A 15,227-nucleotide genomic window follows, 5' to 3' on the forward strand; every position below is an offset into this window, starting at 1 on the left:
CCGGCTGGTGGGGGCCTGGCCCAACTGCAATGGAGTGCGGGAAGGAGCCGGGGCAGGGACCGGGGGTCCGGATGTCCTCGACAGTGCCCTTTCCACAACGTCGAAAGCCGAGGGGGAGCCAGCTTCTCTAAGCCCTGAGAGCCGACCCCACTCGGATCCGACGCAGATCGAGTCGGGCGAAACCGCCGGATCCGAGAGCGTGCGCTCCGACCTGGGCGGGCGAAGACACCAGCTCCCTCGGATCCGAGGCTCGGCCTCGGCTCCGAGAGGTCGGGTCCGAGTACCCGAAGCACTCAAGGATGGGACGGATCCGAGGTGCGCCGACCCATCGGATCCGACCCACCCCGGATCCAAATCTGCCCGGCGCCGACAGCTCCGAACCCGTGGTATGGGTCGGAGAAGGAGCCAAGGGGCGAAAAAGGTGAAGCCCCTCCCGGATGGGGGCTAGGAGCACTCCCATTTGCATTTGGGCCTGGATGAATTTCCTCATCATCCGGTCCATATCAGCTTCACTCATAGAAAATGTTGACCTAGTGGAGGCCACGGCGGACCTAGAGAGCCACCTCGGAGACCTCCTGGAAGGGCTAGCCTCCTCCTCCTCGGGTCCAGGAGAGAACCGAGGGGAGTGGAGCCGAGGAGGAGGAAAGCTAGAAGGCACAGGGAGGCCGCTTAGATGGAGGAGCCGAACTGGAAGTTTCGCTCTTAAGTGGTGCCTCTCCTGTGCCTCTCCTTCTGTCTTTCCTTAGAGGATTCCTTCCCCTCCGGCAACTTAGAGGGAGGTTGAGTCCCAGCCGGAGGGGGAGAACTCACAGCAACAGGTTGCTGAGTGGAAGGGGCAGAGGCCGAAGCGGTATCTGGAGGTAAAAGACCCGCCAGCGCCAACTTCGACCTCCGCTCCCTCAAAGCCCGGGGGTTGAACCCTGCACAAATGGTACAACCAGATGACAGGTGTTCAACCCCCAAGCATTTAACACACCGAGTGTGGCCATCCGCTGGGGACAACTTATGGCCACACTCGGTACATTTCGAGAATACAGCCTTATGGGCTTCAGACATCGCAACCCTAAGGCCTAACACAGAACACACACAAACAAACTACGCAAAAACCCGAGAAAATTAACTAAAAGAGAGAGGAAAGCCTAAACACACTCAACACTAACTATATCAAGAAAGAAAATAAAGATTTTAAAACTTTTTTTAGTCAAAAATTTAGTTCTTATCTTCACCAGCAGGAGCTCTGGAATTCCGTAGCTACTTGAAAAGCGGCAAACGAAATCTGGGGTCAGTCAGGGCTTGGCAAGGGGTTATGGGTAAGAGGGAGGAGCTAGGAGCTCGGAGCCTAAGCTTTTGAATTGCCGGCTCGGATCCGAGGTCGGATCCGATACCCACAGGTTGCAGACGAATGAAGTCTGCCTACTTCAGATCAGTAGTTTTTGAGTCAGTATTTATAAGTATCAAGGACGTGGGGTGCCCACTAGCAAAACAGTTTTCAAGGAGTCACCAAGTTTTGAAATTCACTTTTTTTGTTACCAGAATCACAGTTTATTTTTCATGCATTCAGGATTTGCAACTTTAATTCTGGCTTCCACACTTTTTCAGCTGGTCTACTAATTTGGGAAAATATCCATCTGTCATGCTAAATGGTACTAATCATAAGTAACCAAAGGTGTCAGAAACAACAGCAAATAAATAAAAAAGGTAAGACAAACACAAACCAGGACTTACCTTTTGCAGCTCCAGACGGTTTCCTTCCAGAATCTGCTTGTTACGGTCTTTTATTTCTTTTTCATTGAGATGGCCAATTCCTTTTTTGTCTAGTGCCTGTAAAAATAAATATATAAGAAAAAATAGCTTATCTATATGCTGATTCTGGGAGCAGTCCACAGCAGAGCTATTAAGATTCAAAATATGTAAAAGCACTGAAAACATAAACTTGTGATTTGTGCTGTATGAACTGCAGCTTTGAATGCAGGTGCAAAACTTTGATTCTGGCTGATGATGAAAAAGGATTCAGATTGAACATGGAAGGAGGGACCATCTTTCCCAGGTGAGAGACACTGAACATGAAGCTGTGTTCAGATGGCACCTGATAAAAGCAATTTCTTGTGAGGCTGTAGTTTTGACTTTTGATAGTTTATGGAGATGCCTAAGGATATGCAGAGCTGTAAAAAGCAGTCACTGGCTGTTAGTAAGCACTCCTGAGTTGCTGCAGCTAAGACCCAATTCTCTAGGTATCACAATCACATTTATTGGCCAAGTATGCATGCATACAAGGAATTTGACTCCAGTTTCACACACACACTCTGTATGAATTACATAAACAACAAACATGCAAATATTAAGAACAAGACAAATGACATACTTGCAACTATAAAGAAAGTACAGTTGTGTACACTTACCATAAATGTAGATGTTCAAGTGTATTCACTATTGCAGTCATTACATTGGGGTTATCTGCATGCAGGTAGCCCTCAGCCAGCCTGAATATCAAAGTCTTGGGTCCGGCATCAGATGCTGTCTCTTCTTCCATGACATCAGGTAGTCAGGGGTATAAAGCATGCAGCCGATGCCATTACATCAGTTTTTCTTGCCCCAGATGTCAGGTGCCCCCATAATGGGAAGCAATTATATATATAAGGTTACACCTCCAACAAAAAGCAAATACACCAGAAAGCTGAAATACACTAATCAAGAAGAGAGTTATAGCCAAGAGAAGTCAGGGGGCTGGAGGGAGGGTAAAGTACAGTTTTGTCCCTATCATAAATGTAGATGTTCGAGTGTTCACCCTGCTGCAGTCATCACACTTGGGTTATCCCACCGTCAGGTGGTCCCGCAGTCGGCCCGAATTCCAAAGTCTTGGTCCGGCGTTGGTTGCTGTCGCTTCTTCCCTGACGTCAGTGCGCCAGGGGTATACAAGAGGCATCCAACGCCATTTTCTTCAGTTTTTCTTGCCCCAGATGTCCGGTGCCCCCAATAGGTAGGCAATATATATATATATATATATATATATATATATATACACATATATATATATATATATATATATATATATATATATATATATATATATATATATATATATATATATATATATAAAGCTAGTTCAGAGGGGATGGAGGGAGGGTAACCTGGACTGCAGCAGGGTGAACACTCGAACATCTACATTTATGGTAGGTACAAAACTGTATTATGTTCATCGTGTTACCCTGCTGCAGTCATCACACACGGGTTGAATCCCAAAGCCAAGGATGGGTGGTGGAGTTAAACAGGGTTAGAAGAAGCTAGTAGGTCCTGCAAAACTGCAGTGGCAAAACCAGCTCTAGTCTTAGAATATCGAGGTAAGTGATAGTGTTTGGTGAAGGTGTGCACTGAACTCCAGGTTGCAGCTTCCAGAATATCCTTGGTTGGCACTCCCCTGAGAAAGGCTGCTGATGTAGCTGTAGCCCTGGTGGAGTGGGACCTAATGTTAGCAGGTACTGGTTTCCCATGATGCATGTAGCAGAAATGTATGCAATGCCCTATCCATTTAGAAATGGTCTGTTTTGAGATAGCTTTTCCTTGTGATCCTGCAGAATAGGCTACAAAGAGCTGATCAGATTTTCTGAAAGCCTTAGTTTTATCCAAGTAGTAATGTAATTGCCTGTGAATGTCCAAAGAGTACAGGAGTCTTTCTCCTTTATTCTGGGGATTTGGGAAAAAGGTGGGCAAATGAATAGTTTGGTTTAGGGCCACACTGGATACCACCTTTGGCATAAAGGAAGGGTTAGTTCGTAGAGATACTCTGTCTTGATGAAAAACGAGGAAACGCTCCACTGCCATTAGTGCCTGTAGCTCTGAGACTCTTCTAGCTGAGGTTATTGCTAATAGCAGGGCAATTTCCCATGAAAGAAATTTTAAATCAGCTGAAAAAGCTGGTTCAAAGGGCAGTAGTGTAAGCTTTTCCAGAACAAAGTTGAGATCCCAAGTAGGTGTTGGTGCTCTCCTGGGCGGTCTTATGTTTTTAGCCCTTCTGATGTACTGTCTTAGGAGTGGATGTGAGAATAAAGGAGGATCTGTGTTGTAATCAGCTGAAATTGCTGAGGCGTGGATCTTAATAGATGAAAAGAAAAGTCCTTTGTGCAACATCTCAGTTAAATATTGTAGAATCTGAGGAATGTTTGATCAAGGGGATTGTGGCCTTTAGCCTGGTTCCAGGCGCAAAATCTTTTCCATTTGTCTGAATAGGTTTTCCTGGTGCTGGGCCTCCTGGTCTCTAGAATGGCATCCATAACAGCTTTGGATAGAGGTGTTGGCTGGTTGTTTAGGTAATTTGCCATGCAGCCAGGTTTAAAGTCTTGAGCTGGCTGTGTAGAATCTGATTGTCTCGCTGGGTGAGCAGGTGAGGAATTTGTGGTAAAATCCATGGTGGGGAGTGGGCCATGTTCCTTAGAATTGGATATCAATGCTGGCGTGGCCAGTATGGTGCAATGAGTATCATTTGTGAGCTCTCTAATCTGACTTTCAGTAGTACCTTTGCTAGAAGAGGCAGTGGAGGAAAGGCATACACCGTTAATGTTTTCCAACTGAATGAGAGGGCATCCACTTTCCAAGCTTGTGGATAGAATGTCCTTGTGCAAAATTTTTGAAGTTGGTAATTTTGGGGGCTGGCAAATAGATCTATGTCTGGGCGTCCCCATTTTTGAGCTATCATTGCAAACACTTGTGGATCTAGTTTCCACTCGTGTGGATCCATGATGTTTCTGCTTAGGTCGTCTGCCAATGTGTTTTTCTTTCCTGGCAGGAATTGTGCTTGTAATTGAACCTGGTAAGACAGTGCCGTGGTTCCACAAGGTCATTGCTTGCCTGCATAGAGGGTAGGAATGTGTGCCCCTTGCTTGTTTATGTACCACATTACTGTGGTATTGTCCGTCTTTATTATTAGTTGTCCTGGATGGTATTGTCCGTCTTTATTATTAGTTGTCCTGGATGCAAGAGGTCCCTGAAAGCTGTTAGGGCATTCTGTACTGCTAGCATTTCTTTTTGATTGATATGCAGATGCCTTTGATCTGTAGTCCATTTGCCCTGAACGCACTGTCCTGCCATGTGTGCTCCCCAGGCATAGTCCGATGCATCTGTTGTCATAGTTTGCCTGGCTGTGGGTAAGGTGAAAGGCTGACCCTTGTTGAGGTGACATGCCTGTGCCCACCATAGAAACTCCTGTTGAAGGCAGGGAATGAGTGGTATCATTGTTTCCAAGCTGTGGCTGTGCTGAGTCCATACGCTTTTCAGGTACCATTGTAATTTCCTCATATGCAGTTTTGCAAATTGTATTAGTAGTATACAAGATGCCATGAATTCCAAGGCCTGCAGAATTTTTCTTGCAGGGAGTTGGGTCTTTGTTGCCATTATTGTGAAATATTGAGTCAGCTGTTGTTGCTTGTCTGGCGTGAGATAAGTCATCTGGGCCATTGTATTCAAGCTGGCATCCAGGAATATTATGTTTTGTGAGTGCACTAGTTTTGATTTCTTTTCATTTACTGTGTACCCTAGGCAACTTAGAAGGTGTTTGACAAATGCCAGATGCTTTAAAAGAATGTCCTTGCTTTCTGCTAGAAGAAGGCAGTCGTCCAGGTATGGGTATATTTGAATTCCTCTTTGTCTGCAGTATGCAATTACTGGTGCCAGGCATTTTGTGAATACTCTAGGCGCAGTAGATAAGCCAAAGGGCAGTGCAAAGAATTGATAATGCATTGAACCTGCAATGAAGCGGAGGTATCTTCTGCAATTTTGTCTGATAGGGACATGCAGGTATGCCTCCTTGAGGTCCAACGTTACTAGCGAAGCATTCTTGCCCAGCATAGGACGAAGCTGCTGTAGTGTAAGCATCCTGAATTTTGGTACTTGCAGATAGGTGTTCAGAATTGAAAGATCCAGAATGGGTCTCTATGCTTTGTCTTTTCTTGGGACTAGAAAGAGTCTTGAGTAAAATCCTTGTCCTTGCTCCTGTGTAGGTACCTGTTGAATGGCTCTCATGTCCATGAGAGCTGTAATTTGTTTTTGTGCCTCTGCCCATTGATTTGGTGGCAGGTTTGGCATTCCTTTTGTCCTTGGCAAGGTATGAAAGTGGAATCTGTATCCTTGTGAGACAATGTTTAGGACCTATTTGTCTTTTGTGATGATGTGCCAGTTGTCTGCAAAAAATGCTAGTTTTCCTCCCAAGGGAGCTGCCAGGAGAGACTTGCTTGGTAGTTTGAGGACTGAGTCATTGTGTTTGTCTTCTGCTAGCTTGGGGCCTGTCTTCTCCCCCTTTCTGGGTAGCAGTACCCCATTGGTGAGGTTTGTAAGGGCCTTGTGACTGACCTCTGTCCCTTGGGCGTCTGCATTTGCCCCTCTGTGATCTGTCAGAAGCTGGAAAGGACCATTTTTTTGTTGGCCAATTTCTGCTGAAACAGGGGGGTTGTACTTGTAAAAAATCCTTGTCCGTCTGCATAGACTTTGCCTTATCCCCCATTTTCTTTAAAACCTCTTTTGCTTTGACACCAAATAATACATCCTGCTGTAAAGGTGCATCCAATAATTTTGCTTTAACATGATCAGGTAGAGTTTGTTTTTTTAACCAAGCATGTCTACGTATGACAGACCCAGTAACAGCTGCTCTACAGAAGCTTCCAATTAATCAAACCCACATTGTAAAGTATGTTTGCCCACCTGTTCAGCTGCATGCAACAGATCCTGCATTTCCTTGAATTCATACTGTTCAGTATGTGTGCTCATTTTATGTTTTAATTGAGACATTAGGAATTGCTGATATTTCAGCATGTAAAACTGACAATTTAATGCTCTCAGAGCCAGAGTTGCTGAGGTGTATATTTTCTTTCCCCATCTATCTAGGGCTGTGAAATCCCTTTCAGAGGGCACAAGATTTTTAGCTATAGAAGCTTTAACCCCCCTTGGGACCCTGGGAAATTGTTTCTGGGTCAGCCACAGGGCTTTTACAACGGAATTTGTGTGAGTCAGGTACTCTGTAGTATCTGTCTGGTTTGGCTGGAGCAGGAGGTAGAGAGTCTGGATTTAGACTAGACTCCACATAAACATCATCCACAACATCTAAAACTGGAGGGATAGCAAGTGGTCTGTGCTGGGGTAGTAAAAGGAACTCTCTGAGTCTTTTCTTAGAATCATAGTAGTCCTGGCCTTCCCAGTGGAGGGGGATGGGAACCCCTGATTAGGGTAATCAAATCTTCAACCATCTTAAGCATCTGTTTCTTAGGCACGAGGCCTTGAATTGTAGACTGATGTACAGTCTTTTTTAGTTTTAAAGGAGTTTTAAGCTTAGCATAAGATTTAATGGTGAGTGTAGTTGGTCTGAAGACACCTTCTGCAACCGAAGGTGTTTCCACTGCACCGGGGTCTCCTTCGGCTCCGGTGTTGGAAGGGCCTAATAAAGATGGCTGCATCGGCCTAGTAGACTCCACTTGAGAATCCGCAGCCATCTGGGGTTCCAATTCTGCGGTCGTCAGGGGCTGCGTAGGCGCCTCACTGAAAACCGGAGAACCAGCGACAGGCCCAGCAGAGGCCTCGGAATCTGGCTTGTTCCTAGGCTGCCTGCCTTATCCTTGCGTTTTTTATGCATGCCGGTCGTTGGCTGCTCCGACGGCATGATATAAATTTCCTACCAAAGTAATGGCGTGTGAAGTCAAAACGGCGTTTAATCGTTCGTTTATTAAACCTAGCACAAAACCGACCACCTGTGATGTCGTGGTCTGGGCCTAGGCAAGAAATACAATAAGAATGGAAGTCCTTATGAGGTATTTGCTTCCCACAAGAAATGCAATTGTTAACTTTTTCTGACATCGGACTGAGGCAAGAAAAGGTTCCCCAATGGGGTACTTAGCGTTATTGAAGACTTCGGAATGAAATTCGAATCAAAAATCTCAGGTGTCAGCCGACCAGCACTTGCGAACTGCTTCTGCTTCGGGCACCGCACGGCAAGAAAGACTGAAGAAAATGGCGTCGGATGCCTCTTATATACCCCTGGCGCAGTGACGTCAGGGAAGAAGTGACAGCAACCAACGCCGGACCAAGACTTTGGAATTCGGGCCGACTGCGGGACCGCCTGACGGCAGGATAACCCAAGTGTGAGGACTGCAGCAGGGTAACAAGATGAACATCCAGGACTGCAACAGTGAACACATTCGAACATCTACATTTATGGTAAGTGTACACAACTGTACTATGTTCTTTGTGTTTCATTGCTGCAGTCATTACATTTGGGTAGATTCCCAAAGCTAAGGCAGGGTGGAGTAAGTTAGAGAGTGTTAGGACCAGCTATTAAGCCCTGCAAGACTGCAGTGGCAAAACCAGCTCTTGATTTAGAAAACATAGGCAAGTGGTAATGCTTGGTGAAGGTATGTACAGAGCTCCAGGTAGCAGCTTCTAGGATGTCCCTGGTATGGACATCTCTGAGAAAGGCTGTACAGGTAGATGCAGCCCTGGTGGAATGTGATCTTATCCCCTGAGGGGTAGGTTTTCCATGTTGCTTATAGCAGACAAGAATGCAGTGGCCTATCCACTTAGAAATGGTTTGCTTTGAAATGGCCTTCCCCTCTGCCCCTGCAACAAAGACAACTAGCAGCTGTTCAGTTTTTCTGAGAGGCTTAGTCCTGTCCAAATAAAATGTTAATTGTCTGTGCACGTCCAAAGAGTGTAGTATTCATTCTCCTTTGTTCTGTGGATTAGGAAAAAAAGGTAGGCAAATGAATGGACTGATTAAGGGCCACACTGGATACCACCTTGGGCATAAAGGAAGGATTGGTCCTAAGGGACACCCTGTCTGCATGGAAGATGATGAAGGGCTCCACTGCCACGAGAGCCTGAAGTTCAGACACTCTTCTTGATGAAGTGATGGCTAGAAGGAAAGCAGTTTTCCAAGAAAGGAATTTCAACTCTGTAGTTGCAGCTGGCTCAAAAGGAGGTAGAGTGAGCTTTTCCAGTACAAAGTTAAGGTCCCAGGTTGGAGTAGGGGCTCTCCTGGGTGGTCTTAAATTTTTGGCACCTCTGAAGAATTGTTTCAGCAGGGGATGAGAGAAGAGGGGTGGCTCAGTATTATAATGTGCTGAAATGGCTGAGGCATGAATTTTAATTGATGAGAAGGAAAGGCCCTTGTGGAACAACTCTGTTAAGTATTGAAGAGTATGCGGTAAGCTGGGCACTGTTGTGCCCTTCCCTTGAGTTTGGCTCCAGGAACAGTATCTTTTCCACTTTTCAGCATAGGATTTTCTAGTACTAGGCCTCCTGGCCTCCAGAATGACATCTAGAACCTGCTTACTGAGTGATGCTATTGGAGAGCTCAGGAATTAGCCAGGATGCAAGGTTCAGGGTTTGAAGCTGGGGGTGCAGAACCTGGCCCTCCTGCTGGGACAGCAGGGAAGGGATCTGAGGCAGGTGCCATGGATCCAGCAGTGACATACTCCGCAAGAGGGGGTACCAGTGTTGGCGTGGCCAGTCTGGTGCAATCAGTATTGTCCTTGGTTTGTCTTGTTTGATCTTTAGCAGAACTTTCATGAGGAGAGGCAGAGGGGGAAGCCATAAACTGAGAGGCTTTCCCAGGTGAAGGACAGGGCATCCACTTTCCAAGCTTGACTGTGGGGAGTCCTTGTGCAGAATTTATCCAATTGGTAGTTCTGAGGGGAGGCAAACAGGTCTATCTCTGGGTTCCCCCATTTGTTTTACAAAATGTTGAATATCTTTGGTTCCAGTTTCCACTCGTGTGGGTCCATAAGATATCTGCTTACATTGTCTGCCACTGAATTTAGCTTGCCTGGCAGGAATTGAGCTTGTAGTTGCACTTGGTAGCTCAAGGTTGTATTCCACAGAGCCATGGCTAGTCTGCATACAGGATACAAGTGGGTTCCTCCCTGCTTGTTTACGTACCACGTAACAATGGTGTTGTCGGTCTTTACCAATAATTGTCCTGGAAGAATGTGGTCTTTGAAGGCTGTCAGTGAATTCTGTACAGCTAACATTTCTTTTTGACTGATATGCAAGTGCGCTTGACTCGGGTTCCATTTGCCCTGAATGCACTGCCCTGCCAAGTGAGCCCCACCATGCATAGTCTGATGCGTCTGTTGTTAGGGTTTGGGCGGCAGGGGGTAGAATGAATGGCAATCCCTTGTGGTAGCAGGCCCCGGCCCACCAAAGGAACTCTGTTTTTATACAAGGAATGATAGGAATCATTGATTCCAGGTCCTGTGAATGCTGATACCATAGGCTTTTTAGATACCACTGTAGTTTCCTCATATGCAGTCTTGCATATGGAATTAGTAGAATGCAAGAGGCCATGAACCCCAGGGCTTGCAGGATTTTCCTTGCAGATAGCTGGGTCTTTGTGGCCAGTAGTTTGAAGTAGGCTGTCAAATAAACTTGTTTTTCTGGTGTGAGGTAAGCCATCTGGGAAGATGTGTTCAAGCTTGCTCCCAGGAATACAATCTGTTGGCAGGGTACCAGATGTGATTTCTTTTCGTTTATGGTGTACCCCAGTGAGGTCAGAAGTTTCTTTACAAATGTCAGATGATCTAGTAGCATGTCCTGGCTTTCTGCCTGAATTAGACAATCGTCCAGGTATGGATATATTTCAATATTTCTTTGCCTGCAAAATGCAATGACTGGAGCTATGCACTTTGTGAATACCCTGGGCGCAGTAGATAAGCCAAATGGAAGTGCAGAGAACTGATAGCGCATGCAGCCCGCTCTGAGTGAAGCGTAGGTATTTCCTGCAAGATTCCCTTATTGGAATGTGCAGGTAAGCTTCCTTTAAGTCTAAGTTTGCCAACCAGGCATCTTTGCCTAGCATAGGAAGTAGCTGATGAAGTGTCAGCATTTTGAATTTTGGGATTACCAAAAAAGTGTTTAGAATAGAGAGGTCCAGGATAGGACACCAGGAGCTGTCTTTTCTGGGTAGCAGGAAAAGTCTTGAGTAAAAACCTTGTCTCCTTTCTTCTGCTGGGAAAGGGTGAATAGCCTTGATACTTAGAAGAGACAGAACCTGCTGTTGAGCCTCTGGCCAACCGTTTGGGGTTAGTAAGGTGTGAAAGTGGAATCTGTATCCTTGGGAAACTATATTTAAAACCCATACGTCCTGGGTAATGAGTTCCCAGTTTTTTGCATGCAGTGCAATCTTTCCCCCCAAGGGAGCATGCAGTTGAGCAGGGCTGGGAAGGTTTAAGGTTAAGTCACTGTGACAGTTTTCCATAGGGGGGTGTCTTACTACTTCCAGCTTTGGAAATGGAAGCCCCCCACTGCTTAGGTCTGTGAGTACCTTGAGACTGTAGCCTAGGTGGTCTGCTGTTCCTGGGCTTGGACTGAGAAGGCCTGGAAGAGGACCAATTCTTAGAAGGCCAATGCCTACTGAATCTGTGAGGCTCTACTTGCAGCAAATCTTTAACAGTTTGCATAGATTTAGCTTTTTACTCCATCTTTTTAAAGACTTCTTCTGCTTTTTTGCCAAACAGGCGATCTTGGTTTAAGGGAGCATCCAGTAATTTAGCTTTAACATAATCTGGCAAAGTTTGCTCCTTAAGCCAAGCATGCCTTCTAAGAACAGACCCAGTGACAGCAGCCCTGCAAGATGCTTCTAAAGAATCAAAACCACATTGCAAAGTATGTTTACCAAATTGTTCAGCAGAATGCATTAAATCCTGTAATTCTTTATTTTCGGCACAGTCAGGAATCAACATAATTTTCTGTTTAAGTAGTCCCATAATATGTTGCTGATACTTTAACATATGAAACTGGCAGTTTAAGGCCATAATGACCAAAGTAGCAGAAGTGTATACCTTCTTACACCATCTGTCCAAGGCCCTGGAATCTCTATCAGAGGGGGTAGGGTTTTTGGCAGGAGTAGCCTTAATGCCTTTAGGTCCCTGGGAAATGGTCTCTGGGACTGCAGCAGAATTCTTGAAAAGGAACTTGTGAGAGTCAGGTACTCTGTAATACCTGTCAGGTTTCCTGGGAGCCAGAGGTAAAGTGTCTGGGGCCAGGCTAGATTCCAAGAAGGCATCATCTACAATGTCCAGGACAGGAAGGATAGCTAATGGCCTGTGTTGAGGTAGGAGTAAGAATTCCCTAAGCCTCTTTTTGGAGTCAGAGTAATCCTGGCTTTCCCAATGGAAGTGCTCCCTAAGAGTGTGCAAGGTTTCACCAAAAGAAAATTCTTCTGGAGGGGAAGCAGAGGGAACGGAGTCCTCTGCATCAGAATCCTCATAGGTAGATAAGGGCAAATCCTGGTAATCAGAAGAAACATAAATTTCAGAATCCTGATCAGAAGTTAAATCAATTCTAGGTCTCAGAGGGAGAAGGCTGGCTTCCCCTAATTAAAGTAATAATGTCTTCAGCCATTCTTATCATTTGTTTTTTAGGCATATGGGCCTGACCATGCAGTTTGGACGTTGGTTTTCTAGGCGTGGGTCGAGTTTTAGGCCTTGAAGAAGAAGATGGTGTCTGTTTGAAATGTAAGTCCGTAGGCCTGAATACTCCCTCAAAAGATGGTGCCTGCACAGCGGCTCCAGACCCATCCAAGGTAGAGACATCCGCAGGTTTTATAGTCGAAGAAGCATCTCGCAGCATACCAGACTATGAATGGGTCTCAGTAGAGGCCTGCAAATCTGAAGTAATGGGTAGCAGGGGCTGAAAAAGAGCCTCACTGAGTACCGGTGAACTGGCAACTAGCTTAACGGAAGCGTCGTCGGCAGCTTTGGACCTATGCGGTCTGTCTTTGTCTTTATCTTTACATTTTTTCAGAATGTCGGTAGTCGGATGGCTTACCGAAGCCATTTCTGGATAATTAAACAGAGTACCGAAATAGTTTACTGCAAAAATAGACCGACGATGAATAGTTAGAGGATTGAATAAGGCACAAAACCGACAGCGAGGGGCATTGTGGTCTGGGCTTAAGCAAGGAATGCAGTACAAATGAAAATCTTTATGAGGTATTTGCTTTCCACAGGTAATACAATTGTTAACTTTTAGTGACATCGGTTTTAGAGCAAGAAAAAGGATCCCCAATGGGGTACTTAGCTTTTTTGAAGACTTTGGTTCTGAAACTCAAAAACGAAAATTTCAGGAGTTGGCCGACCAGCACTTGCGAAATGCTTCTGCTTCGGGCACCACGCGGCAAGAAAGACTGGTGTAATGGCGTTGGCTGCACGCTTTATACCCCTGACTACCTAACGCCATGGAAGAAGAGACAGCATCCGATGTAGGGCCCAAGACTTTGATATTCAGGCCGGCTGAGGCCTACCTGCAGGCAAGATAACCCAAATGTAATGACTGCAACAGTGAAACACGAACAACATCAAAACAAAAAAGTAAATATACATATACATACATGGTGCAAAGTGCAACTCAGTGCAAGAAATACTGAAATAAACTCTGAAACAATATGTAAACAATACTGCAGAATCCTTGGAGGCTTTGAAAAAAGAATATCCCAGCCTAATAAACTTGAGTTAACCATTTATGAACTTGATGGTCTGTGGGGAAAAAACTGTTTTTGTACCTGGCTGTTTTGGTGCGTACTATCTATAATGCCTGGCTGATGGTAATAGTTCAAAAAGATGGTGGTCTGGATGTAAAGGGTCAGTGATGATTTTTCCTGCCCTTTTCATAACTCTGGAATAGTATGGGAACATGATGAAACCTTTTAGCCACAGACAGGCTGTGACTACTGCCATACACTTGGTGAACACACTGAGGCAGTGGTTAGACCAAAGGAGAAGGCACTGAAGTTAATGACTAGATCCTATCCTAAACTGCAGAAACTTCCTGGCTTCTTCTGCGACTTATGTGAAGGTAAGCATCCTGGAGGTCTATGCAGCACAACATTTTGCCTTGAGCCAAGGCAAAATCACCAGCACTGTGAACATTATGAATGAGGTCTTTTTTACAAACAGGTTTAGGCTGCTGTTATTCAGAATTGGCCTGAGAATATTTTTTCCTCTTCTTTGGAATCAAACATAATTTTGAATAAACACCTGAACTTCTCTGGTCTGGTAGGACCTCTTGGATAGCTCTTCTTTAAAGTGCTGCTCGCATTTGGTGGAGTGGAACATTTGGTAATGACATCTTCTGAGGTGGCGTCCTTTGGAAAAATGGTATGATCCAGCCTCTGAATATAATTTCTCACACCCAGTTGTCCTGCACGATGGCTATCCACACAGTTAGGTGTCAAGACCTACTGCCTCCAAAGACTGACAGTAGGGCAAGCTTTCAGGGGTGTCTTCCTAAGAAGAGTTCTCTGTACTCCTGGTTTTATGGACTCCTTTGACTTCATGGTCTGCATCCATTAAAAAGGCAACCTCTGCCACAGCTGCACCACTGAAGGGGGGAGTTATAGGGCTAGTGTGAGACTTCTTAAACACCGGGATTTGGAGCCCTTCTGATTCCTAAGATTGATCTTTGAAGGTTCTAAAATTTGACTCCTGTGGCAGACAATATCTTCCTACCATGCTCACACGTCATAAACGTCTCCCTAACCACTAGCCATAAAGTGATGTCTATCAAAGGGGGCATTGATAAAGGATATCTTATAGTTGTTCATGAAGTGTTACAGGCAGAGCAAGGGATGGCATTTGATAATCTTTATGCCACTACCTGCTGCCATGACAACCCCACCAGCTCACTGTAAGACAAATGCATGGATTTGTGATGTGTAACCACGGTATTTAGCATGGTCTGTAGTGGTTAGGTAGATTCCTGAGTCATGGGCTGACCCTTAATATCCATACACCATTTAGCCATGTCCCTTTGGAATCTGTTTATGTGGCTCAAGGTAATTTAACATTATCAGGGCAAAAGTGCCAGACACATAAAACGTGCTTTACCATCCAATCATCTTGGATTTTTTGTTTGGAGGGGATGGACAGCAGATGACTTTTCTATTAGCTCCTTCTTAGTGGTTGCTGAAATTAAGTCTACCAGATGATTTTTAGATCAACACTATCTTTTCCTGACAATTGATTTTCCTGAAATTTCTTCTGCTGTATCATGTTCCTACCATGCCTTCCTGGCAACCAACTTTATCAGACAGACCACAGGAAGGACACCCAAGAGGTAGAAGGGACACAAATGTTATGCTTTAAAGAGCACTTTCTCACCCTGACAGATTGTGTAAGATGGTCAGGATCCCCCCTGATTCATTAATTCTAGGACCTGAGGGGGAATGGGGGGGGGGTTCCCTCTCTCTCATCCAA

At 45.2% G+C, this 15,227-nt stretch overlaps 1 protein-coding gene across 1 annotated transcript in view; it reads right to left on the reverse strand.

Moving 5' to 3' along the window:
- The window catches only part of CACTIN (cactin, spliceosome C complex subunit), a 710,497-nt gene that overhangs the window by 604,424 nt on the left and 90,846 nt on the right, over window positions 1-15,227 (reverse strand). Inside the window, exon 3 of the mRNA XM_044053865.1 lies at window positions 1,726-1,821. Within this exon, the coding sequence (XP_043909800.1) occupies window positions 1,726-1,821 (96 nt within the window). The remainder of the gene's footprint in view (window positions 1-1,725; window positions 1,822-15,227) is intronic.

This window comes from Protopterus annectens, chromosome 13.part0, assembly GCF_019279795.1.
Source record: "Protopterus annectens isolate FY-2018-M chromosome 13.part0, PAN1.0, whole genome shotgun sequence".
Lineage (NCBI taxonomy): Eukaryota > Metazoa > Chordata > Ceratodontiformes > Protopteridae > Protopterus > Protopterus annectens.